Source organism: Abramis brama, assembly GCF_963993115.1.
Source record: "Abramis brama genome assembly, chromosome: 19".
NCBI classification, from domain to species: Eukaryota; Metazoa; Chordata; class Actinopteri; order Cypriniformes; family Leuciscidae; genus Abramis; species Abramis brama.
This window is the reverse complement of record NC_139981.1, coordinates 30,488,448-30,514,427: the sequence shown is the minus strand read 5'-3', so window position 1 is coordinate 30,514,427 and position 25,980 is coordinate 30,488,448. Positions and strand designations below refer to the sequence as shown.

General features: G+C 37.3%; 1 protein-coding gene across 5 annotated transcripts in view; it reads left to right on the top strand.

The window, feature by feature from the left end:
- Positions 1-22,193, top strand: part of qkib (QKI, KH domain containing, RNA binding b) — a 111,815-nt gene extending 89,622 nt beyond the window's left edge. The window contains exons 5-8 of one of the 5 annotated variants that reach the window (XM_084092831.1): positions 7,187-7,274; positions 7,786-8,061; positions 14,770-14,844; positions 20,296-22,193. In XM_084092831.1, coding sequence (XP_083948957.1) covers positions 7,187-7,274; positions 7,786-8,061; positions 14,770-14,844; positions 20,296-20,312 — 456 coding nt within the window. In that variant the 3' untranslated portion in view covers positions 20,313-22,193. Of the gene's footprint in view, positions 1-7,186; positions 7,275-7,761; positions 10,306-12,036; positions 12,200-14,769; positions 14,845-20,295 lie in introns of those variants that run through there. The other 4 variants (XM_084092829.1, XM_084092827.1, XM_084092830.1 and 1 more) reach the window with 4 other exon arrangements.
- Positions 22,194-25,980: the final 3,787 nt, after the last annotated feature.

Here is a 25,980-nt window from a genome sequence, read left to right as displayed (position 1 = left end):
GTCAACTTCTCTGCAGCTGTACACCCAATAGAGTGAATGGATTTTTTTCATTCTTTTTTCTCTTCATATTGTTAGGATTGTACTGTAGAACCATAACCAGCATCTAAACGAGGTTATTAATAATGAACAATCTTTGAAATCGTAGACCATAGCTTTAACATGATCATCTCACAGTGTGTTTGCTGCTACGACCTACATCTACTGACTAGCCAATAGAAATGAAACACGAAATGGCGTATTGATCAACTTTACATTGCGCTAAAACTTAAAACTATTACCTCAAGCTCCATTTGCGAAATTGTCACGCCAAGTTGGCCTCTTTTCCCTAGTCCATATTCTCCTCTTTCTTTCAGTGCACATCAAAAAACTAAACTCTTGCTCTATTTGTTTACCACTAGCACATGCTGATGACGTTTTATTCTTCTATACTAACTTGCATCGTATGATTCAATAGGTGTCATCATCGTACAGTCTACATACATGTTGTATCCAAGTTTATTAGTGTGGTTTGTAATGATCTTATAGGATTGCTGAAATCACACAGTCTGGCGTTCACGCTGCCAGTGATTTGCAATGACAGAGCAACCTGCAGTCATTCATTTTTAATGAGAGTTCAGGATTTCCAGTGAGATGAGCGACAACGACCGTTGGCGATGCAACAAAGTTAAACAAAGTTAAGTTCAACTTGATGCATGTGAACGATGATATTGTTAATACACTTATGTAGTTGAGTAGCAACCAAGAGCACAGACATGCAATGACCTCCAGATGCCTATGGAGACTGGAGAGAGAGAGAGAGAGAGAGAGAGCGAGAGAGAGACAGAGAGAGAGAGACAGAGAGAGAGAGAGAGAGAGACAGAGAGAGAGAGCGAGAGAGAGATGAAGGTGCAGACCTGACAGGCCATGATGGAAAGTTGTAGGCTGGCAGGCATTGTGTTCTAAAGGTCATCGTGATCCCAGTCTGAATAGCTCCAGAGTGATTCCTCTTTATGCAAGCGGACTTTAAAAGCCTTTTACATTGCCTGACCTGAACGCACACACTCCTAGTCTCTCTGCCTGGACCTACTGATGGAGCCTGTATCAAAGCACTTTTAGGCACTGTTTACAAACGGTATTAACATCATCATTGGGTCATCCGATCACAGTGGTCAGCTCTAAATATACACTACCGTTCAAAAGTCAGGGGTCACTATGTTATTAATACATTTATTCAGTGAGGATGCACTAAGGGGGAGTTTACACGACTCCGTTTTCAACTAAAAACGGAAAACTTTTTACGCGTTTTAGCCGTTCATTTACACGACAGCATTTTGGGGGCCTGAAAATGGGTTTTAAAGTGCAAGTTTGAAAAAGATCTAAAATCTAAAAACATGAATTTGTGGAAACGGTGTGTCATGAGCATGTGTATTACGTATTCAGTCTATAGGCGCGTAGTGTTTGTTTAAAAAGTGACATCGCCATCTACTGGCCTGGCATGAATAATACAGCAGTTTTTAGTCGTTTCGCGAATCCGTGTGAACTGTGATCATTTTGACAATGTTGTCGTCTGTACATGAAAAATGTAAAGGAAAAAATTTCCGTTTTTAGTGCATCGCTGTCATGTAAACGTACTCTAAATTGATCAAAACTGACAGTAAAAACATTTGTAAAGTTGCAAAATATTTCTTTTATATTAAATGCTCTTCTTTTGGTCTTTCTTCTCATTAAAGAATCCTGATGTTTACACCAAAATATGAAGCAGCATTGTTTTTAACATTGATAATAAGAAATATCATGATTTCTGAAGGGTCATGTGACACTGAAGACTGGAGTAATGATGCTGAAAATTCAGATTTGATCACAGGAATAAATTACACTTTAAAACACATTCAGATAGAAAACAGTTACTTTAAATTATAATAATGCTTCACAATATTACTGTTTTACTGTATGTTTGGTCAAATAAATGCAGTCTTTGTGAGCATAAGAAACTTCTTTTGTTTGTTTCAATCTTACCGACCCCAAACTTTTGAACGGGAGTAAAAGTGTTGATCACACTTTAGATTAGGGTCCAACTCTCACTATTAACTACTCAATAAACTCCTAATTACTGCTTATTAATAGTTAGTAAGGTAGTTGTTAAGTTTAGGTATTGGAATGTAGAAATGATCATGCATTTATATGTGCTTTATAAGTATAAATAAACAGTCAATATCCTAGTAACAAGCATGCTAATAAACAACTAGTTAAAAGTAAGAATTGGACCTTAAACTAAAGTGTTACCAAAGTTTTTGATTGGATCACTCAAAGCACATTTGGAAGTAGTCAAATGCATGTGACAAGATCCGATAACTCTGCATACAATCACTGTCCCGAAACAAAGGTTTTAAATTTTATCAGCTATATATACGGCTTCAAAAGGCGTGTAAACGTGGAATAGCAGCAAACAAGACTTGACAGAATATCTTCAGGACGCCTTACATGAACATGCAGTCACAGATCATGTGAAGGTCAGTTCATTCAGTGTAACAGAGACAGGATAAGAGGAGCAGACGGGCCACAAGCGAGTGGGAGAAATCGAAACGCACTGTAGGCATCAGACTGAAAGAAAAACGAAGCAAAATGAGTCAGAACCCGGTGGCCAATTGGCGAGGATTTGATTTAGCCACCCCAGAGTCCTCTATATATTAAAGGGAAATCAGGACCAGAGGCGTTGGCTTGGAGCGCTCGCACGCAGAGACTCACGCATTAACCATCAGCTCTGCTGCAGAGAGAGGCTTTGTTCTGTCAGTGTGTCTCGGTTTCACTGCGTGAGCAGGAAAAGCCCTCGGCAACGCTGTCATGGAAGGAGGGCGAGAGATGCGGATGAAAGAGGGACAGTGGAGAGGAAGAGGCCGGGGAAAGAAACGATTGTGACTGAGAGCAGAAAGAGGGAGATTGTGCTGGAATACATTACCAGCAAGTGTGAAAACCCGAGTGATGTCATCAGTATTGAACCCCGCAATGGCAGAAAGCTGTGTTTGATTTGTAGGTTGAAAAATGGATGGGCTGCCAAAGCATGGCAGACTGAAAAATTCACAATATGTGGTGCTGAACATGATACAAACTGGATTTTAAATTACTGTCTGGGACAGTTAGCATCCCTCCAGATCCCAACCTCAACCTTCACAGAACGCTTTGATGACATCACAGCACCTCTCACTGGCTCGCACCTGAAACTGCAGGCTTTGAACATTGGTTGTGTTGGGAATGTGATGGACACTGTGTGCTGCCGACTGTTTTATAGGAATATTACCTGACGCAAGATAACAAAAATGTTTCAAAATGTAATTATGCCACATTTATGCTCATTATGCTATGATTATGCTACACTGTATTTAATTCATCATCTCGTAAAGATGTGTAAAAATATCCTAAATTTTGTCATTCCAATCAAATGAGTTAACAAAAAGGTGTTAAAAATCACAGTTATATTATGTGGTTCATTCAACATGGAAAGTCAGGAGGTCGAGTGCATTGCATTGTGGGATACAGAACTCCTTGAAATGTGTTTAGGTTTTAAACTGCACATTTTGGCCACTACTTTTGTTTTGTTTTGTTTTTTGCAAAAAATAATATGTTTATTCAGCAAGGACACATTCAATTGATCAAAAGTGACAGTAAAGACATTCATGTTCACAAATAATTGCTATATTCTTTTGAACATTCAAAGAAACCTTAAAAAAAAAATATCGTGGTTTCCACAAAAAAATTAAGCGGCACAACTGTTTTTAACAGTGTGACAATTAATAACTGTAATTGAATTACTTTTCCTTTGAAAAAGTAAAGTGAGGGATTACTCTTCATTTTTCTGTAATTTAAACACAGTTACTTCTGAAGTAATTGCATTAAAACTGCATAGAACAATTCTAATAAAATTATGACGTGGATTTTAACAAAAATGTGTATTTTTAATGTAACCTCCATTTAAATACTGATCAGTTCAAGAATAATGTATGCAAATATTATAACATTTATTTGAAAAGAGCAGTTTCATGTCTATCTTTGTATTGTTTAACTGGTTGAGGATGATAAGGGATTTAGAAAGCAATTAGTAATAAGTAATGCCATATTTTTTAGAGAGAGAGTAATTAGTACAGTAATCTAATTACACTGTTAAAGATTTCATTAGTAGCTAGTAATAAATTACTTTTTTTAGAGTAACTAACCCAACACTGGTTTTTAAAATAATGAAAATAAAATAGATATGTATTAAAATAGAAAACAGTTATTTTCAATTGTAATAATATTTCACAATATTACAGTTTTTACTGTATTTTTGTTTTTGTTTTATCTCGATAACACTTTACAATAAGGTTTCATTGGTTAACATTAGTTAATGTATTAACTAACATGAACTAACCATGAGCAATACATTTGCTACAGTATTTATTAATCTTTGTTAATGTTAGTTAATAATAAATCCAGCCATTCATTGATTGTTCATGTTAGTTCAGAGTGCTTAAACTAATGTGAACAAATACAACTTTTGATTTTAATAATGTATTAGTAAATGTTGACATTAACAATAATTTAGATAAATAAATGCTGTTCATTCTTAATTCATGTTAAGTGTTACCAAAAATCTCTCTTTACTCATTGTTGGATCAGTCTTACAATAGTCACGACTAATAGTTTTACCACAAACTAAAACCTTGCTAAATGATTCAGCTGTCATGCAGAATGCAGTGAGCAGTGTGCTAATATTCCTCTCCACATAAACGTAGCCATTGAATACTGTCTTTTATCCGTAAGACCAAGCTGAATTCACCCTCCTGAAGCTTTCAAAACGAGAGATGTAGCCTCCTGCGGTCCCGTCATCTGTCACCACTAATAAAGCATGTCTGCTCATCAGGACGATGTAGTGTAGATCAAAACAACAACACAGGAAGAAATAACATATATATTTCATAACTTCATAACATAACTTTCTTAAGTTCTGCTACAGTATGTAGGCCATCTCTGAAATGAGTTTTCCCCGCAACTTTCTCTGGCTGTCATAAGTGAATGTGTGCTCTGCTCTCAGGGCCAGCGTCTCAAGGACAGAGCACATTAGGCTGATTAAATAAAGACAGAGAGTGATTTATAACAGCTCTGTCCCGCTCTATTCATCAGCGGGCTCTTGACTTAATAAAGTATTGATATTTAGATGCACAGGGAGAGAGCGGGCAGTGTTTCAGCGGTGTCGGGGGGGTGGGGGGCAGTAAATACATCTCTCTTACTGTAGCTCATCTCCACACACCACAAACACACACTGAGGGAGAAGCACTGATCTCTCTGAGACCCTCAGACATGATGTCAGGGACGGGGTTGTACAAATAAGCATGGCCATTTTCAGTTACACTTTATTAGGTAACACTTTATTTTACAGTGTCCTTGTTACATATAGTAATAACAGTAAATTATGCACACTTGCATTTGCGTTCAACTAACCCTCAACCAAATCCTAATCCTACCCTAACCCTATAGTAAGTACATTACATTACAGTAAGTACTTAAATAAATAATTACACTGTAACAATGACACCTTAAAATAAAGTGGAACCCTTTATTTTGAGGTGTCAGTGTTACAGTGTGTTTTTACATTTAAGTGCCGAGTAATTATAATCAACTACATGTACTTACTATAGGGTTTGGGTTAGGATTAGGGCTTGGTTTAGGGTTAGTTGCATGTAATTAAGCACAATTTATAGTAATTACTAAAGCAACTACATGTAACGTGTGTAACAAAGACTAAAGACTCTTACGTCATTTTCTTCATAAGCTAAAAGTTTCTCTTTCTTTCTTTCTTTCTTTATTTTTTTAATAAATCGTACAGAAAAACGTTAAATTGAAGAGATAAACAATACAAAAGAATTTATACGCTGAAAAAATATAAAAATCTTCTAAAAAGCTAAAAAGATGCCGTCAAATACTGTGCTGGGAGATCTGGAATGGAGTGATGAGTGAAAATAGCTGGAAAAACTCGATTTCACATTTACGTTCCAAAAATGAGTCTGAACACAGTTCATAATAAAAGTGAAAGTGACATGCGAAGACCTAAAATGGTAAACGATACTCTGAATTTGACAATAGCTTTTTTTGCTCTGTGGCTAGTGGTTTTCCAAAGAAAAAGCAAAACATTTTCACTGGCCACAGTTTTAACATCGATACCATAGGGAAAACTGCCATACAGATATTTTTAATATAATCTCATAATTTGGCAGCAGGTGCATTAGGCTGCTGTCACTTTAAGACCTGATGCACAGATCCATTATACTGTTACACAAGCGGTTTCTTTCTCAACTGCGCAGAAAGCGCAGCTGGTGTCATGTGTCTGTTCTGCAGAAAATTAGTATTGGAAGTGTTTCGGATATTCAGTATCGATATGTATCAACACTACATTGCACTTAGTTTATTATTTCAGATGATTTTTTAAAAGGCTACTATTGAATAATGTATATATATTATATAATATATTACACCACTGCTGAAACACACACGCATTTAGCGGGTTGGCTGGTGTTAATGTCAAGCCCTGCTTATTTCAGGAATTAATGCAGGTTGTTGTCTTCTATAATTAGTTTTCTCTTTCGGTTGTCTATTGTCATGGCGGAGCAGATTAGTTTAAATTTAGTTTATAGCTAGTAACTACCTAGAGTTATTTAAACTCTCGAAATGTTTATAACTAGCTACCTGAACACATGCTTTAATGGCACATCCTTTTGAAGGAAACTCGATCACCCTGGAGAACTGAGGTTTATTACCGCCGAAGCAGAGGAAGAACACATATTAAATATGTACAACCTTGTGCTTGAAATGTACTGGCCAAGCATTAGATAAACATATGTGAGATTTTGTTAGATTTGAAGAAAAAAAAATGGGTTGCACTTTATTTTACAGTATGTGCACTTACTGTATGTGTACTTACAGTGTACTTACCTATGAATATACTGGTTAATATAAGGCAACTACATGGGTTAAGGCTAGATTTAGGGGTAGGTTCAGGGTTAGTACCTAGTTATTACCCAGTTTTTGTAATTACTATAATAAGTGCATAGTACGTATGTGGGGAACAGGACTGTAATAAAGTTCTACTAGAAAATGCTTTCAGCTGCAGCGTGAATAGTAGCAGAAGCAAAGAGTATGCTTATGTTTTTGACCTCTTCGCGTTTCTTTATTCCGACAGGCCGAAGGAGAGGACAGTCTGAAGAAGATGCAACTGATGGAACTGGCCATTCTCAACGGCACCTACAGAGATGCCAATATCAAATCACGTAAGCTTCCCCTTCCTCTGCTAGCAAACAGAGACAGTATTGTGTGACGCCTTTGTAAGTGCGGCTCTCGGTAATCAGTAATCCAAGTAACCCCGATTCCCTGATAAATCCTCTGACAAGTGTCTCAGTATTGTGATCCAGAATTAGCGCCTACATCCAAAGAGCAGCTAATGAACTGAAAGAATTGAGAACATGCTCTGCTATCTGTGAAAACAATGTTTCCTTAATTTACTGGATGTTGTGACATCCTCCTCCTCGCTTTGCTGCTTGAGTAAATAGTACTGAGGCCCGAAGAACTGCAGGAGTGCGATATTGTTTCGAGTCCGCTGGCATTGTTTACTAATGAATAGCTGAACAGCTTTAGCATTGCTGTCATGCTCTGTGTCCAGTGTTTGCCTGTGCATGGTTCTAACTGTTTTTGTCTTTTTTGTCCCGACCCCACCCGTCTTCATCCACCCCCACCCTCGCATTTTTCCGCTCACCGCAGCTGCCCTTGCGTTCTCTCTTGCAGCGAGCGCCCAGGCGCCTCGGATCATCACCGGCCCAGCACCTGTCCTGCCGCCCACGACCTTGCGCACGCCTACGCCCGCGGGGCCGACCCTCATGCCCCTCATCCGCCAGATCCAGACCGTCATGCCCAACGGCTCCACCCACCCGGCAGGCGCCACCCTAATGCAGTCCGGTCCAGAGTCAGGCCTGATCTACGCCACACCCTACGATTACCCCTACACACTGGCTCCCGCCACCTCCATTCTGGAGTATCCCATCGACTCCAGCGGGGTGTTAGGTAAGCATAGCCACACTTGCCAATGTCTCACCTCAACCAGACCCTTTCAGCATGGCCCGTGGACTCCAGGGCTTGACATTAACACCCACCAACCCGCCGAATGCTGGTGGATTTCAGCAGTGGCGTGTAATGCAGTCACTCCTACTAGCCACTTTGGTGGGTTGAATTTTATGTATAATAGGCCTATAAACATTTTTCAGTTGTAGTCTTTTAAAAAGGCATCTGAAATAATAATCTAAGTGCAATGTAGTGTTGTCAAAAATAGAGATTTTTCAATACAAACCGATATTGAAATTTCTGAAATACTCATTTCTCTTTCTCTCTCTCATCTCTCCGACAGCGAGTGACACACAAACCCGCCTCCCCTCACTCACTCGCTTCATTTGCCCCAGATAAATATTGTTGGTGTTACAGGGCTTGAATTTCGGCATTCCCGCAGATTTTGTGCTCACACCCAAAGCGCGCAGATGTAAAGTACTAAATTGAGTCGCTGTTTATTGCGCCTAAACAGTCAAATACACACAAAATAATGTCAAAATGTCTGTATTGGCAAGTATTCACGTAAACTCAGTCAGTTATGTTTTAAGTGAACGTAAACAGTTGAGAAAGAAAACACGTGTAACAGTATAATGGATGTGTGCGTCAGGTCTTAAAGTGACAGCAGCCTAATATACCTGCTGCCAAATTATAAAATAATGTTAAAAATATCCACATGGCAGATTTTCCCCATGTGGCCAATGAAAATGCTGTGAGGCAAGTAACTTGACAAAAAGTCAAGCCCTGATGGACTCCCATGTCTACTATGGCCGTACGATAGGGATGGGCGGTATGATGATATTTAGCATGTGACATTTTGCTATTCCTCAGTAAATATATTTGCTTTTCCTTATTTACATGTATCATAGAGAAATATGGGATAAACATGTGAAAATACAAAGCTTAAAACTTATATTGCACAATTTGAAGCAATTTTGGTTGTTTACGGTTGCCGATCAACATCTCAACTTAGCGAAAAACTTTATGAATAAATACAAATACGAATTGGATGCGCATATAAAGCGAGCATTTGAAGCGAAATAGACGCACGTTTGAGGCAAAATTCGCTTCTTGTGGGAGGGGCAAACGCTAGGCGGTTGTCTGTTTGCAAGATGGCTGATGTTCATTGAGAGAGTTACCGCTCTGTATTTGCTCTGGAGAGCAGAACAGCGGTGTAGGGGTAACGCAGCGCGAACAGACGCCAAAGTTCCGATTTTTCAACTCTGGTTTCAGACGTGAATTCGCTTCAAACGCGTGAATGCACAAAAAGCACCAAATAAAATCACTCGTGCATAACGCGCGTATCACACCAGATGCTCAATTCGCCTCTTTCACGTGAACTGGACGCGCAAATGAGGCAAAATCGCATCCATCGCGCCGCGCTAAACGTGTCTGTCACGCCGCAGGACCTCCAGACTCGCGTCAACGCGCATTTACATTGATTTAACATGGAAATCACGTATTGCACGATTCATTTAAATACTCTCCTCACATAAATTTTGCATCTGAAAGGGAAACTCCTACAAATGCATAAGCAATAAGGTCAGCCGCAAAAATAACCATTTTCAGCTGTAATCCTTGCTGTTGGATTATTATTCCCCTTTTCACTTAGAAATTTCTTGTAAATTTCATATTTAATTACAAAGAAATGGCAAGTAACACATTGAAGTAAACATGACATTTTAAAGTAGAAAGACTGACATTTTCTCCAGTAATGTGAACTTTGAAAAAAAAAAAAAAAAAAAATTATGAAAATAGGAAGAAAATAGTAAGAAGAAAATAGGCATTAAAAAGAATTGTATTCTTATTAATGTTTTGTGAATTCGGACCCTGATCTTTTGTGTACATGAAATTCCATATAAAAATGAAATAATGTATCAACAAGAGGATGTATATAATACATTACCGTGATATATCATGTCATCATACTGTGATGTAAGATTTGATCATACCGCCCACCCCTTCCCTATGCCTTCCAATATCCTCCAACATAAACACACCCAAAACCTGCCCTCCTACACCAACCAAAAGCCTCTCGTTTCCCGCTTTAAGGCCACCAGCACCACCAGCCTCTGCTGTCGCAGAAGGACGTAATGCGCAGTAATATACAAACAAAAACAACAATACATCAAGCCTTTTCCACTTAATCCATTTAGCGTCGTAAAAAGTCCTCGCTCATCACAAAAAAAAAAGAAGAAAAAATCCTTTTAAGAAATGTTTGCATAAATGATTTGGCTTTTAAGTGCTCTACTGGCTTTATATGAATAATGAGAGCGCTCTCTCTCAAAAGCCCTGTCCTCTCCACTCCACACAAGCTGTATGGCTTCATTAAAGCACTTGAGAAAAGCCGATTATGAATATCATGTTTCCAACAGCATTCTGCCAGTTTAACACTGGCTTCTCCCAAAGGCACGGTGTTAAGTTGAGAAGCGACAAATAGCCCGTCCCAATGCCAAGAGCAGCGTGTCCAATTAGAGCAGATGAAGGAGGGTTTAGCTACTGTCCAATAAGCATGTTTATTGAGCCGGTCTCAAGCAGGATGATTCACAGCACGGTCCTTATAGGACAGTCTCGGCGTTACACTGTCTGTGGGTGGAGGGAAGGACATGTACATTTTTCGTGTGCGATTTTGCAAGAACTGGGCAGCTGGAAGTCAGACATTTTAATTTGGCGATTTCCAGTAACCAGTGTGGGCGTGGCCAGTGTGGGCGTGTCCCGTGGGCGTGGCCAGTGTGGGCGTGGCCAGTGATGCACCAAAGTTGAGGGAAAAAGCATCTTTATGCAAATGAGCAGTGATGCAATGCCACAAGAGAGAGACATAAATGTTACCCATTTACAACTTAATTATTTCCACATTTTAAAATAGTAAGTCATCACGATGAAATAACACAAATGGAGGTTTGGGTGAATAAAAAATAAACTATTATAGTTTTTGGTTAATATTAGAATTTTTTATTTGATTTAATTTTAGTTAAAGTTTTAGTAATTTAGTGGTGTCTTTTGTCATTTTTATTAGTTTTTATTTTTAAATAACACTTTACAATAAGGTTTCATTAGTTAACGTGAACTAATAATGAACTGCACTTCTACAGCATTTATTAATCTTTGTTAATGTTAATTTCAACATTTACTAATACATTATTAAAATCATAAGTTGTTTTTGTCAACATTAGTTAATGCACTGTAAACTAACATGAACAAACAGTGAACAGCTGGATTTTTATTAACTAATGTTAACAAAGATGGACAAATACATCAATAAATGTATTGCTCATTGTTAGTTCACGTTAGTTAATACATTAATGTTAACTAATCATTGTAAAGTGTTAACAATATGTCTGTATAGTTGTATTAAGTTTTAGTTTATGTAGTTTTATTTATTTTAGTACTTAATTTAAACTAAAAAAAAGTCTGAAATCTGAAATCAAATGTTTTTTTATTGCAGTTAATGTTTATTTCATTTCAAGTAATGAAAATATGTTTATGCTCTGATTTTAGTTTTAGATAAATACATAAAACATTTATTTAAAATATAGCTATTTTTGTTAAACATAAAAGTAAATTCATGTAAAATTTACATTTGTTTACAAAACAAATATCAGGCATGTCAGAAACCATCTCAGAAATGATTGGCATTAGGTTTGATTCATTCATTGATAATCGTCCAGCTTTTATAATGCACTGCTGAAATTCACATTTAAGAATATTCTTAGTGTGCAAGTAAACCGATTCCTTGTCAGATTAAAACGGCGACATGTTTTCACGGCCTGCATATTGCTTTTGTGATCAAATTTTTAAAAGCTATGAACAGCCCCCCAGAACCATTAAAGCGGTAGTAAGAGTGATATAATGTCTGTATGTGTGAACGCCCCATAAGAGATGGAAGGGTGTTTTTGGAGAGGTTTTCACCCTGTCTTCTTTCTTGTGTGACCTATACAGCGTCCTCAAAGGCCGAAGAGCTGCCCCTCTACCTGGGCTTTCAGACCTGTCACATTCCCATCACAGTCCAGCGCGGAGAGCCAACCGGTCGGCCTCCCTTTTAAAGTGCCCCTCTTTGCCCCGCCCCCTCCGACAAGCCCCGCCCCCACACCGCAGACACGCATCTCCCCCCCCCCCCCCCCCCCCCCCCCCATGCTCCGCCTCCTGTTATCGGACTGGCTGTACTCCCCGGCCTCTTTCATTCTGTCTGTTTCTTTAAATCATGGTTTTTGTTTTTCTGTGTTTGGTTTTGTACTTTTTTGTTTTTTATCTGTAATGTGATGTTTTAGTTTGTTTTTTGTGTGTACAATGATGAGGGAGACAAAGCACTGAGCCCCAAACTGCTGCACAAGCCTTTCTGGATGACCCCCATCCCTCAGTCTGAGTGGGACACATCAGGGTGAGGGGCATCAGGAGGGGCAACATGAGGATGGTGAGGGGACAGTGGGGGTCGAATGGGGGCTGCTTAAATTGTGAGGGGAGACTATCTGAGAACAGGCATCTGTTGAAGCCAGGCTGTTCACTGAGCAGTTTTAGGACAGTTTAACGGCGGGGCAATTTGGCTTAAAATCTAAAGTGACATTATATATTTTATATAATTATATATTTCAAAATATAATCACACCACAAGGACATGTCCAGCTTATAAACCTTTCTACTTTGTTAAGCTTGTTAAGAACGTGTCAGGGTCATAGTCTACCACAAAATTGTTTGGCGTTAAGAAAAATTCAGATTTTTTGCATTGTAACATTTTTTTGTGACTTTTGGTGACATTTTTCTAATCACTGTGAGGCCTGTTTCAAACCACATGCTTAAGGAGACCATTTCAGCTGTGCTTATAAAGTATTTACACATCATTGTAGTATTTGTTACACTGAAGTATTACAGTTTTAGTTCAATAGTGATTTAAAATTATGAGGATTATAAAAAAAAAAATCTGTAGCTTAATAAGATTTCATTAGTTAACATTAGTTAATGTATTAACTAACATGAACTAAAAATTAACAAAACATTTGTTACAGTATTTAATTAATCTTTGTTAATGTTAGTTAAAAATCCAACTGTTCATTGTTTGTTCATGTTATTTCACAGTGCATTAACTAATGTTAACAAATACAATGTTTGATATAATAATGTATTAGTAAATGTTAAAATAAACATTATTAATAAATGCTGTATACATGCAGTTCATTATTAGTTCATGTTAACTAAAGTAGTTAGCTGATCTTAACTAATGAAACCTTATTGTAAAGTGTTACCAAAAAATCTAAAGCAAAACACCCAGATGCATCATAGTAATGACAATATAGGAGAACATGTTCTTATTTGACTTTTGTCACAATGCAAAATATCTTAACAACTTTATGCAAAATATAATGTCAAATGCTGTTCAAAAGGGTTCTTTTGAAGAATTTTGTTATTAAATATTAAATAATATTAATATGATTTAAATAATAATAATATTATTAAATCATTAAATACTTTTATTTTGCAAGGACGCATTAAATTGAATCAAAAGGGACAGTAAAAAGTCAAACAAATGTCATTCTTTTGAACTTTCTATTGAAGAATCCTGGAAAAAATATGCAGTTTCCACACACACACAAAAAAATGTTTTCAACATTGATAATAATAGTAATGATGCTGAAAATTTAGCTTTGATCACAGGAATAAATGACATATTAAAATATATTTCAACAGAATATTATAGTATTTTTGATCAAATAAATGCAGCCTTGTTGACCGTAAGAGTCTTTTTTCAAAACATTAAAAAACCAGTACTGACCCCAGTCCTGTTGAACAGCGGTGTATGACCTGGTTTTACTGAGATCGCCTGCCATCGTCTCACAAACTGTCCTAGAACGCGCTCCGTCTGACTGTGGTGTGTGTTGCTTCCCGCCACTAATTTCCCGTTCCCTTCCTTCATTCTTTAGGTGTGTCTTTCCCCACGAAAGGCTAAAAGCGTTTCCCAGGATCCCCACTGCGCCCCTCATCCCATCTGAGTGTTAACATTCACACGCTTTCGTTTCACAGCTGCCTTGTTGGTTTTGAGTGATGTTTGTTCTCGAGCATGAATCTGGCCTAGCAGTCAGTCCGACACACTCCTGTTCGTTTACACTGGCTATTCCCAGAGCCCGCAGAGACTGTACCTGTAATGCCATACATATGCCTTCACGCTCACACGTTTCCCCGGGACTGTGGCGCTGACTGCTACGCTTTTGTGTGGACCGGAAGGAGAGAAAGAAAAAAAATCGATTGTTCTGCTTTACTAATCACTTAATTCATTGCCGTACATTTCTATTCTCCTGGGTTTTTTTTTTTTTTTACTCCAGCAGATGTGCCTAAATGTTGTTCTCTCTGTGCCTTATCTCAGAGAGGGACTTTATCAGTATTATATTTAAAAACACTGTCGCTCCTGCGCAAGATTACGTGAGTAGTAAAGCTTCCCGGTGAGAGTAATGTCTGTGATCCCGTGTCCAAGCCACGCAAAAACCCACCGATCCACTGGGGATAAATGAACCATGTTTGAATTTTGTACAAACACGTGTTTGGAGATTTTACAAAAGTATTATTTGTGCCTTAACTTGTATAATTTAAATGATTTGCATTTGTCAACACACCTGATGGAGACTGTGAGGTTTGACTGATCTGATGTTGATGTGTTTTCTGGTGATGTTATTGCAATCCAAGCAGGTGCGGTGACAGCTAAAGTTCGAAGGCACGAATTGCGCGTCCATCCTTACCAAAGGGTAGTGACCGCAGACAGAGGTTAGTTTAGTTCATGTGCTTCTCTTCATCACAGTAGACACTCACTGCTGGTCCTGATCTGTTGTGAAGCATGTGCAGTTTGAGCATGTTAAAAGACGTGCCATTTAATAAAGTGTGTTTGTTCTGAATCCTTCAGTTCCTGCGCGCACACACACACACACTCATGTACATGTGGTCTTTCCTGCGCAGGTGGAGTGGTTGACTTCATTCCATTATTTTGATGACCTTATGATTTCAGCATGATGTTGATGACAAATAATGGATCTTTTCATGTGAACATGGGCTTTATTCACCCAATTACCACTAATTTTTAGTTTTCTCTAGTTATGCAAACAGTAAATCAGCTTTTATATATTTTGACTCTTGAAACATTTGGACACCATTTGAATAGATCTCATCATGAACTTGTCCTTTGTATATGAGCTAAAGTGGTTGTTGATAAGTACATGTAATACAATAGAAATCGCAGCGATAGCAATAATGCGTGTTGAAATCCGTGTTCACTATCAATAGGTTACAGGCTTTCAGAACAAACAGAAAAATGCTATTATTATGAAAACCTTAAAGCTGAAGTGTGTCATTTTGTCAATGTTAAAATATATGCAGTCTCAATTATTAGTTAGCCATTCTAAGATTGATTCCCCTGAAATGTGTAAAGACTGAGAATGAGCCAAAGACTCCTTTAAAACATTGATCTTTTTCCATGAGCGTCCCGACCAGCCCAACACAGCAACATTGACTTGACCAGTGGCGGAATATATGAAGGAGGAGAAACCTGTTTGAAAACAGACGTTATTTTATGTAATTCTGTTTTATGATGTTAGGGGTGCAGAAATCACACACTTCAGCTTTAAAGAAAGGAAAGATGGCCTTTACTAAATCTGTCTCACCTTGTGTGAATCAATAAGTGTAATAAATTATTGGAATATGATATGGGCACAGCCTGTTTAATTTGACCATTTTATCAGTTAATTGGTTAAGATCTATTTAAGTACTAATGTAATAATCAAATATCTGCTGATGGTGAGATTTGATTGACAGTTATCAAAATTGTAATAGTATGCAGTCTTGTGTAATGGATATCATCTGTATCCAGTGTTGCCAAATATTTTTAGTGGAAAGGAGTTAAAGCCTGCTCAAAAAGTAGCAAAATGTCGCTAGATGTCGTAATGTGCCAATTGTCTGTGGTTTACATCCGTTTTCTCCCGTAATCCGTGCTCACATACTGGATTTTAATACTTTCTATAGCCAAATGTCCAATAAAGCTCTTCTCATTTACATATTTTCTGTCAGACAATGGAAAGAGTATGATATAGTGACTAGTGATGTTAACCAGCTGTCCAAAAAGTCACTCGATTTGTTGCTAGTTGCTTTTTTGAAGAAAAGAAAAAGTCGCTAAAGGGGTCTGTACATTTCTATCACTAACTGACCTGAGTGGATTTTGTGATGTAAATTAGTTATAAAATTATTAGAAAAAAAAATGAATTATTAAATTCTTAAAAAAAAAAAATAGTGGCAATAAACGTGTACTGTAGAGTTCCAAAAGACAACCATCCATCCCATAGTGAAAATGCTCTATTTTTATTTAATAAAATATACAACTTAAGTATTCAGAGTAACATTTTGAATTTAATGTTGAGAATATAACATTAGTGAGCAGCGAGAAAGAAGAGAAGAGCATTTCAAGCTTCAGTGCTTCATAACATTTATCATAAATCTTAATATTAATCATAAATCTTTGTTTATTTCCAGGCTTAAAATGGTTTTGAATTTTATTTCAATTTGGACCCCACCGCATGTTTAAAATAATTACATTAATCATAAAAGATTTTATTAGTCCATTCATTAAGGTGGATAACGATTTGACAATAATCACCTCAGCATTATGAAACAATTACAAAATCAAGTCTATCTCAGTATTTCCACAAACTGTTAACTCTGAAATGTCCCTGTTCACATGCATCTATTACATATAAATTCAGTCGGCGCAGGTTAGACAGTGTGTGTGTGTGTGTGTGTGTGGTCACAGTGATTTTGCCTAGTAAGACATGTTCCTGGGTCAACGTATTTGACATTCCTGTCCGAATATTTGGTCCTAACCCAATCCCTGCCCATAACTTATCCCTAAAATCAGAGAGAAATGACGGGTGAATAGCACTGATGTAGAAGCACCAAACCCTGGTTATAAGACTAAACTTGACAAAAACTGTAAACTCGTCCCTCAAATCTGATTGGCTGATTGGAATGTTGTTCGAGGATCAACGAAGACGTTGATCCAGAAACTTGTTGCACTCGGTGAAATCACATGGTCAACGATACAGATGTTTATAAGCTGTCAAATGACCACAGTTATCAAGCAGATCAGAGACTGAGGTCGCTTCCTCTCTTTTAATGTTTTGTTTTTCATATCCTTTTTTGTGCTATACGTGTTTTTATATAATGGAACTACTGCTTTGAAGAAAATTTACTTTTGAGAACCCATTTGCACAGAACTTCCAGATTTCCAATCTGTGCATTTGTACTGGACCACACGAATCACTTTTTTTATTTCAGCTGTTTACTTATTTTTATTGTTATTATTATTTCCATCTGTCGATATTTGCCTCATTTGATAAAGTGTTTCTATGTGGCACAAGCCTTTTATTTTGCACTGAATACATCAGAAACATTCATCTCTTTTTGAAAAAGTGAAAGCTACATCACACCTCAGAGCACGAAACTGAAGTGAGTCTGTCGAGTCTCGCGGTCGACCGCCGCGAGTGGACGTTAGCGCCAGCGCCACTCTGCGGATGTGCGAGAGTAGAAATGCATTTAAGAAAAGAAAAAAAACTCCACTTGATACATTTTTTTATGTTTTACTGTAAGCTTCTTTTTATTTTTATTTTTGTTGTTGAAAAGAAAATAGTATTTACTTGTGGCTTTTAAAATATCTATAAAAATATATATCTAAAAAAAATATATAAAGCAGGAATGTATATGAATTGTCAAATTTTACTTGTATTTTGGAAGAGATAGTAATGGTATTATAGAGGGCTATTTGTAGGAAAGAAAAATATGCATCATAGCAGCTTTATAGCACCATGTTAGAAAATCTCCTATATTTTTGGATATATGTTAGGGCTTTATATATGAATGATAAGACTTTTTCAATGTTTATATGCAAAAGCATTTTATATTATGTGTCCTGTGATAGTCTGAGGGTAAAGGTTAAAAGTCCCACAGCTTGAATTTCCATGGCTATTATGCTAGAACATACCTTGTAGTGTTGCTTTGTATCATTAAGGCCAAGATTTTTATGTTGTTGTACATAGAACAAAAAGGAATTTGAAAAGGCAATAAAAAGTTTTATTGAATTAAAAACAAAAAAAGGCACCAGCGGTTGTTTTGGACCTAAATTATTTCCGACTAAATTTCTCAATGCTTCGATTCTTAACAAGAAAGCATTGATCTTCCATCTCCATCGTAACTGCCGTCTTAATGCTCGAGTGTTTAATAGCAGTCATGTGACCTTCACCGACCTTCTTCAGATCTCCTCTCATTTCACCAGCAGCTTCTTCTCTCGTGAGCGCTCACACTAGACTCAGCATATGCTCAGAAGATCTGTCTTTCACCGTGGACCGATGTTCAGGTTTGAAGTCAAATAGCAAAAAGATAGAGGACCTAATATTGGATTGATCTCTTGACTCAAACAAATCATTTGAACGTATTATTATTTATTAACAATTCATTGGTTTAAGATTATGCACTCCAGATCCAAAGCCAACAAAAATGAAATTTAAAGGGTTTAATGACATCATATCCTGTCACGCTTAAGCCTAGTGTGACCGCTCCTTCAGTCTGTCCATTCACTTGACTGCTACTAACCATTAGACACATTTATCACTGTTGTATTCTTTTGTATTTTCTGAGTGTTTTCTCTCTTGATTTCTTCCTTCTTAACACGTGACCTGTCAGGATATATGCTTTTACCTCATGATTTTATTATATAACAAAGATGAAGACCAACAGTTCTTCCATTCAGTCAACCCACAGCAAAAGTTTCGTGCAATTAATGATCAAATTAGTTAAAGCTTGAGTCATTTCTTTGCAATTAGCTCCACAAAATGTTTGTTTTCAAACGGGTTTATTGAATACTCCCTGCTTTCAATTGGACGAACCAACAGAAAGTCCCGCCTTCAAACACCAAGTCAGATTTATTTGTATAGCACTTTTCACACAATACGTTTCAAATCAGCTTTACAGACAATCCTAGTGGCCTTGTGGGAAGTTGCTTAGACTTAGTCTAGTCTAGTGGTTATGTTCATGCAACTGGCCCCTGATGTTAATGTTCATGACATGTTAGTAGTTTAACAGATTATAATATACTTTACATTTTGCACCAATACAAGCAATCACGCGGTTGAGATTTGCTATATAGTATGGATTGCTTTACGTGACTGTACTGGATGTATGCAGTTAAAGTTGGATTTAATATATATTCAACTTCATATAGAGAGCTGTGCGATAATACAGTTTTGGGGAAACCTATAATTGGCGTACTTATAAATTAACAAATTCATGTTAAATAAACATATTAAGCTGGGATAAATATATATTTTAATATAGAATTACACCTTAAATGTTTTCATATAAAACTACACTTAAATTTAGCATAGCTATCTGAATAATAACACATTTAACCGTTTAATGTCTGGCACTGAGATATAAAGCCCGGGACACACCAAGCTGACGTCAAAGAACTAGCGGCGAAGAAAGCTGACTGTGTTGTCGCCTCTCCTCGGCTGCGTCTCGGACAAAACGTTGCGCTTGAACACACCAAAATGACTTGAGGTGACTTTCAAGTAAATATCTGTCCATATCAGCATCAGATTTCAATAGTCTATTTTCATCATTCAAAAAGTGAAACCGAAACTAGAGCTGCAGATACAAACCATAAACAAAGCAGCGCTTGCTTGCCACTTTAAATATCAATCAATCACTTTTTTTCATTCCAGTCGTCTCATGTTATTATGAAAATATTCGAATGCTCAGGTAAGATGGCGTAAAATTATAACAGCCTTCTGTCTGTGCCGTCTTGACTTCTTTGCTCGCTTTCATTACTTTCGCTTTTATCCTCGTGCTCTGACTTGTTCGCTAAACTGAACAGCCAATCAGAGTTCTCTGTCTCACCGACAGCGATTCAACATGCTGAATAGATCCGACAGCATCCGACTAGACCGGAAAAAATAAGCTCAAAAACGTCCCGGCTTGGTGTGTCCCGGCCTTTAAAGATGTGCTGTGGGGAGACTCGACTGAATCAAGAGCCTATTCTTGTGATCGGTTTATAAATGCTTTTCATATTGTCATCCTGCTTTCACTAGCTGAAACTAATCTCCTCTATCTTTTGTTTCCTTCCTCCTTTCCTTGTTTCCCTCCCCCTTTTCTGTTCGTTTGTCTCTCTAACCCACTCAGCCACCACTGGCAACTAACCCCTGACCTTCTGACCTCTTCACCCAATGATGACCTGCCCATTACCTGCCTGCAGATCACATCTCTGCCCTAAAATGAATGAATGAAAGACAAAAAAAAAAAAAAAGAGTATCTAAGAGCTGTCCCAGGCAGTGGATATACAGCTTGCACTCGTTGGACACGGAGACGCTCCTGCCGCAGTAGATCTGCACTCTTTGTAAGCAATAAGCAATAATGATTTGCCCCGCTCCCTCTAAATCAAAGCCAGACCTTCAGCGATCCCAGTCCGCTGTCAAAACCCGACAGCTCCATGACGGCACTGAGGAAACGGACCGCTCCAGTGATCCTGCAGTTACGGTAATGAGTCTGAATGTAACGCATGACGGTGTGAACGGTGCATGCACCTCTGTATCGCATCATCGCAACCCGGTACACCGTTTGAGAAGCGATTTCAGTGAGACGGCTGAAATCACGGAAGAAGAAGAAGACTTCCGGAACAATCCGACACTTTCAGTGAACAAGCCTCTCTGAGGATGTATAAGCCATGCTTGCCTATCTGCTGTACAAATGTATGAAATTTGTAGATAAAAGTTCAAAGAGTGACAAAAAGAAAACATGTACAGAAACAACACTTTTATTATCCTCCAGAGAACGTATATTTTTACTACTCGATATTTTATACTGTCGAATATTGTGAAAAGAACAAAAAACAGAACAATACTGAACCCTTTATGAAGTGAAAACAATCCAGTTTTCTGTAATTGGATGTAGACGTGGATGACCAAAACAACCCTCTCGTTGTGCCGATGGGGCTGGTAGGGAAATATCATTCAAGTGCCTTATCATAGTTCTCATGATTCATGTTCAATATGAATGTCATCATCAGTGGTGAATGATCAGACCAGGGCTGTATTTCCCAGAAAGCATTGTGTCTACGCCGGACTCGAGCGGCGCAAAGCGATGCGATAAAAGCCAGTAGAGCCCATTATAATCAGTGATGCTGTCTACACTGGATGTGACGCGACATGACAAATCCCCGAGAGTAAACCGATGGCCAACCATAATGGCCTCTATGATCTACTGAGACTTACGGTGCTTTTGGGAAACCCGGCCCGGGTCAGTACACACAGCTTTCCCTTCCGAAACCACATAACTGACGGCTCGCCAGCCTATACCTGCCTTCCTGTTTCCCAGTATCACACTGTCAAACAGACTCGGGGAGTCAAAGTGTATTAGTTGCCTTCAGTCTTGACACATCCTTCAGAACTGTAGGTATTTTGCTCGCAGTACTTGAATGAATTAATTTGCACATATGTTGAAGTTTAGTGCACTGTTATATCAGTATGGTACGATACAGTCACTGCAAAAAAATAATAATATTTGGTAACACTTTATTTTAAGGTGACGTAGTTACATGTTACTACATGTAGGCTACTTACTCTAGAAATAACAGTAAATTATGCATAATTACAAGTAACTAACCCTAACCATAACTCTATTGTAAGTACATGTAGTTAACTAATATTACTCAGTACTTATTTGAGTTGGTAGAATGTAACTACGTCACTTTAAAGGGTTTATTTTTAAAGTGTCAGTGTTACAGTGTGATTATACATTTAAGTACTGAGTAATAATAATGAACTACATGTACTTACTATAGGGATAGAGTTAGGATTAGGGTTTGGTTTAGAGTTAGTTACTTGTAATTCTGCATAATTTACTGTTATTACTATAGTAATAGTAATAGTAGTAAAACAAAGTGTTACCAAATAAAATGTAACCAAAAACTTTTTTAATCAGTATTTGTGTCTTGTTTTACACGCAGTTAAAATATCAAAATATCCCTAATAAGCAGTGTTATTATAATAGAGACTATTATACCTTTTTATTAATATTTGGAATTAATTTGAGTCAATTGGAATTAATCAATTGTTTTCATTTTTAGTTTCATGTCTACAAATCAAGTTAAACTAAATGAAAATTATATATATATATATATATATATATATATATATATATATAGGTCATTAGTATAGTAAGTAAATAAATAGGCCTACATACTATAGTAAGTATATATATATATATATATATATATATATATATATACTGTATATATATATTTAAATATATTGAGTTACGTCAGTTAATGTTTAAACTGCAATAAGGAAGTTAAAAAAAGAGTTTTGAGAGAATATATATTTTATCTTCCTTGTTTTAAGCATAAATCTCACCAAATGAATAAATAACTGTTTCCAGTTGAGTGAGAATAATCAACTTTAATTCAAGAGATATTCTCTGCCAGCAAGTTTCGATATTGTATAATTTTGCCTCTGAAGTGAACATGCTTAAACCTTTTTTGGAAACAAAGCAAATACTGATTAAAGAATGATATTTTGTGGATTTGAGACAGCATGTACAGTAGTTGGTGGGTAAGCTGTGTGTACTGTCACGTTCGTCCCCCTCGAAACTCTTTCTTTACTATGCAACACAATGGCCTCTTGAGGGGAGTCTCTGTGACATCAAACATGTCTTCCTGTTGTGTCTGCATTCCCCTTCATTTTCACTTATGATTCTCCAGTGCCATAACAATATTATGATATCAACAAAGGTACTGATATCAAGGTCTGATGCTTTTGAAAGTATGAAATGTGAATGATCTATGTATTAAAAGCAGTTTTGGGGGGGTTAGTAAAAAATACAGAAATTTAATTTAAAAAAATAATAAAAAAATACTTAATGAAGAAAGATGCGAGGTGAGTTATACAGTCATTGATAAAGCATGATGTCTCACACTCAATAGCAATTAAAAGTATATTATTCTGATTAGTCCTGGTTTTTAAGTTCAACAGTGAAGTGTGTAATTCTGACACCAAAAGGACTGATAAAAAATAATGATTTTCCAAGCATGGTCAATCCAACAGGAAGCCCCGCCCCCCGACCCGTACCATTGGTTAAGCCAAATGACACATATCGACTCGTGTTTTGAGAGATCTACTTTATAGTTGTTTCTGCACGTGAAACTGGGATAAAGGGGGAAAAAAGTATTTTAACATCAACAAAATTACACACTTTGGCTTTAAGAATCAAGTTTGATCATGTGAATGTCTTTTATCATACATGTGGATATGTGTGTACGACATGCAGTCTTTCAGTCTCAAACGTGTGTGTTCCCTGCCCAAGTATTGCCTATGAGAAGACATGTCTGTTTTAACAGCCATTGTTACAGGTTTATAATGTATTTTTCTATTTTATTTTATATGTATCTAATAAACAACATTAAATGCCTTGTCTTTGTATCCTGACTAGATGAAAAGAGGTCTTCATGTTGTTTCTGAGAGTTTCACATGAATCATTGTGCTTTTCGCTCATTAAAAGCCGATGGCACATCAGGGTGTTTTATCATAAGCAAGTAATATTGCATGCCATTATCCAGCACTGATTTATCATATGGTTATTTGCTGATGTGACTAAACAAGGTCCTTGGTGGCGTTTTCGTGGCTGGAGACTCGGCTGCTATGCATCAGCTCTGACCTGTGCCAAGAAAGCACTTTCACAATTGCTGGAGCTCTATTTCATCCTGCCCTTAATAAGTCATGCGCAAGCTGGCTTTGTCATTAGCTTCAAAGCTACATAATGCAGGGGATATTTAACGCTCTTCCCTAATAGACAATCAATCAGTGAAGTGTACTCAGAAAAGATGCTTCTCTTTGCTCGTGACCTTGACCAGAGAAATCAATACAGCATCAATAGCACTTCAACACAATACACTGCCACATTATTGGGTTTTGCCATGGTCAGTATTGCCAGATGTCAGACTTTTACTGATTAAATGTGCTGGAACTGCAACATTTAGCTATAGAAATGGCATTATGGTTATACTTTTTAGTACATTTAAATCCACTTCTTCATTGGATTAACTGCACTGAAAGTCATTATAAAAAGCACTCATTATAGCAAAATATTCGAGCGTTCCAGAGAGTCACGTAATTATGAACGATACTTAGTGGAAGAATTGTTTATTGTGATTATTGCTGAAAATAAAATCTAATCATTCAAGGACCGTTGGTGTCTTTTATACTTTTATCATATTGTTGTTGCAAACATGTTCTTAAGGAAGCAGAGGCTGTGATGTTGCATGTTCAGGTCAGGGCTTTTCAAATGAAAAACCCCTCCAAATGTGATGATCCCAATGTGAATGAACTCCTTCCAAAAATGTCCAAAGTCCGCTATTTATTTTTATGAATAAAAACACATTTAGGCCTACACTGAATGAGAATTATATGATTGTTTCTGTTATATTCCATTGTACTAAATAAATTGGTAAAATATAACTATGCTGATTTTTTTTTTACTCTTAAAATAATCATTTAATATAATGAGTTCTAAAATGTATACGTTAGACTTTTAAAAAGCAGAATTAAATTGTAATATTATCAGATTTGGTTAATGTAAAAAAAAAAAACGTTAAACATATTACATGAATTTATTGAGTTCAAGTTAACTTTGACATCCCTCAAATTTTGTAAAATATGTTACAATAGGCTTATCATAGTGAATAAGGGTAAGACAAAAACACATTTTGAATGGATTGATGATGTATTGACAAAACTATTTTGAACAAATTGTTACATAGTGTACCCGTAAACTAAAATTAAAAATAAAAATAAAACTGAAATTTAGAAAATAAAAGCAAATTCAAAATATTAATGAATAGCACTATTACATAAACAATCCTAAAATAACACTGGTTTAAAGCACTCCACTTCCCAACAATTCCCATTTACCATGGTAAATTCACATGAATGGGTGGCCTAACAGTGGCTTTATTTGTCTCTCCCTTTAAAAACTTTTTAAAGCCGAACAACAAAACTTCGGCTCCTGCACCAAACATCAGACAACACCAAGCAGGGTTTCCGTTTCATCTTAATTTCTGTAACTGCACTAAACAAGCAAGTTCATAATCACACCCCCACTCTCAGTACATTCCTCTCTTTCTCCCTTGTCTTTTCCCTACATTCTCTTCCTCCCCGTCTTCTTGGACCAATCCAGGGCCGTTGAGTGGAATTGTGAAGTTTATCACAGGGCTCGAATTGCCTGGGCCTCTGTGGCCCTCTGCTCTGGGCTGATAAGACATGCCAGGGGCCCCGTCGGCTGTTTGGTCATAGAAATCGCATCTTGAGTCGCCGTTGGGTTTTGAGCCATGAAAGTGTTTGTTTGTGCAAGTAGGAGAGAAAGCGACTCTGCTCCCTGGATCTCACGATTGGGCCGCAGGACACCCGCTCTCTCCTTGACTCCAGCTTTTCCCACTCTTTTCTTTGCTCTCGTTCCCCCACTTTGGTTTCTCTCTCAGCTTGAAGGCAGAGGGGGTGTCAATTATCCCGTGGTTGGAGGAGAGGATGTTCGGCGCAGAAGGCTCTGCATCCCACTGTGCTGAGATGGGAGGATGAAGGGTAAAGCGAGTTGCTTACTCTGGTAATTAAAACAGTGATGGTGCATTGAAGGAAGCTGTTGGAGGGAGCGACTTTTCATTTCCACACCGCGGCATACAACATAAACCACCAGACTGATAATTAAAGCACTGTTTGCTCTCATTATTAGTTTACAAAACAAGCTGTTTAAAAGTTAAGACTATAAAAAACAGTTGATTCATGAGACATAGGCCAAAACTTCTCGCAACTTTACCCAGGG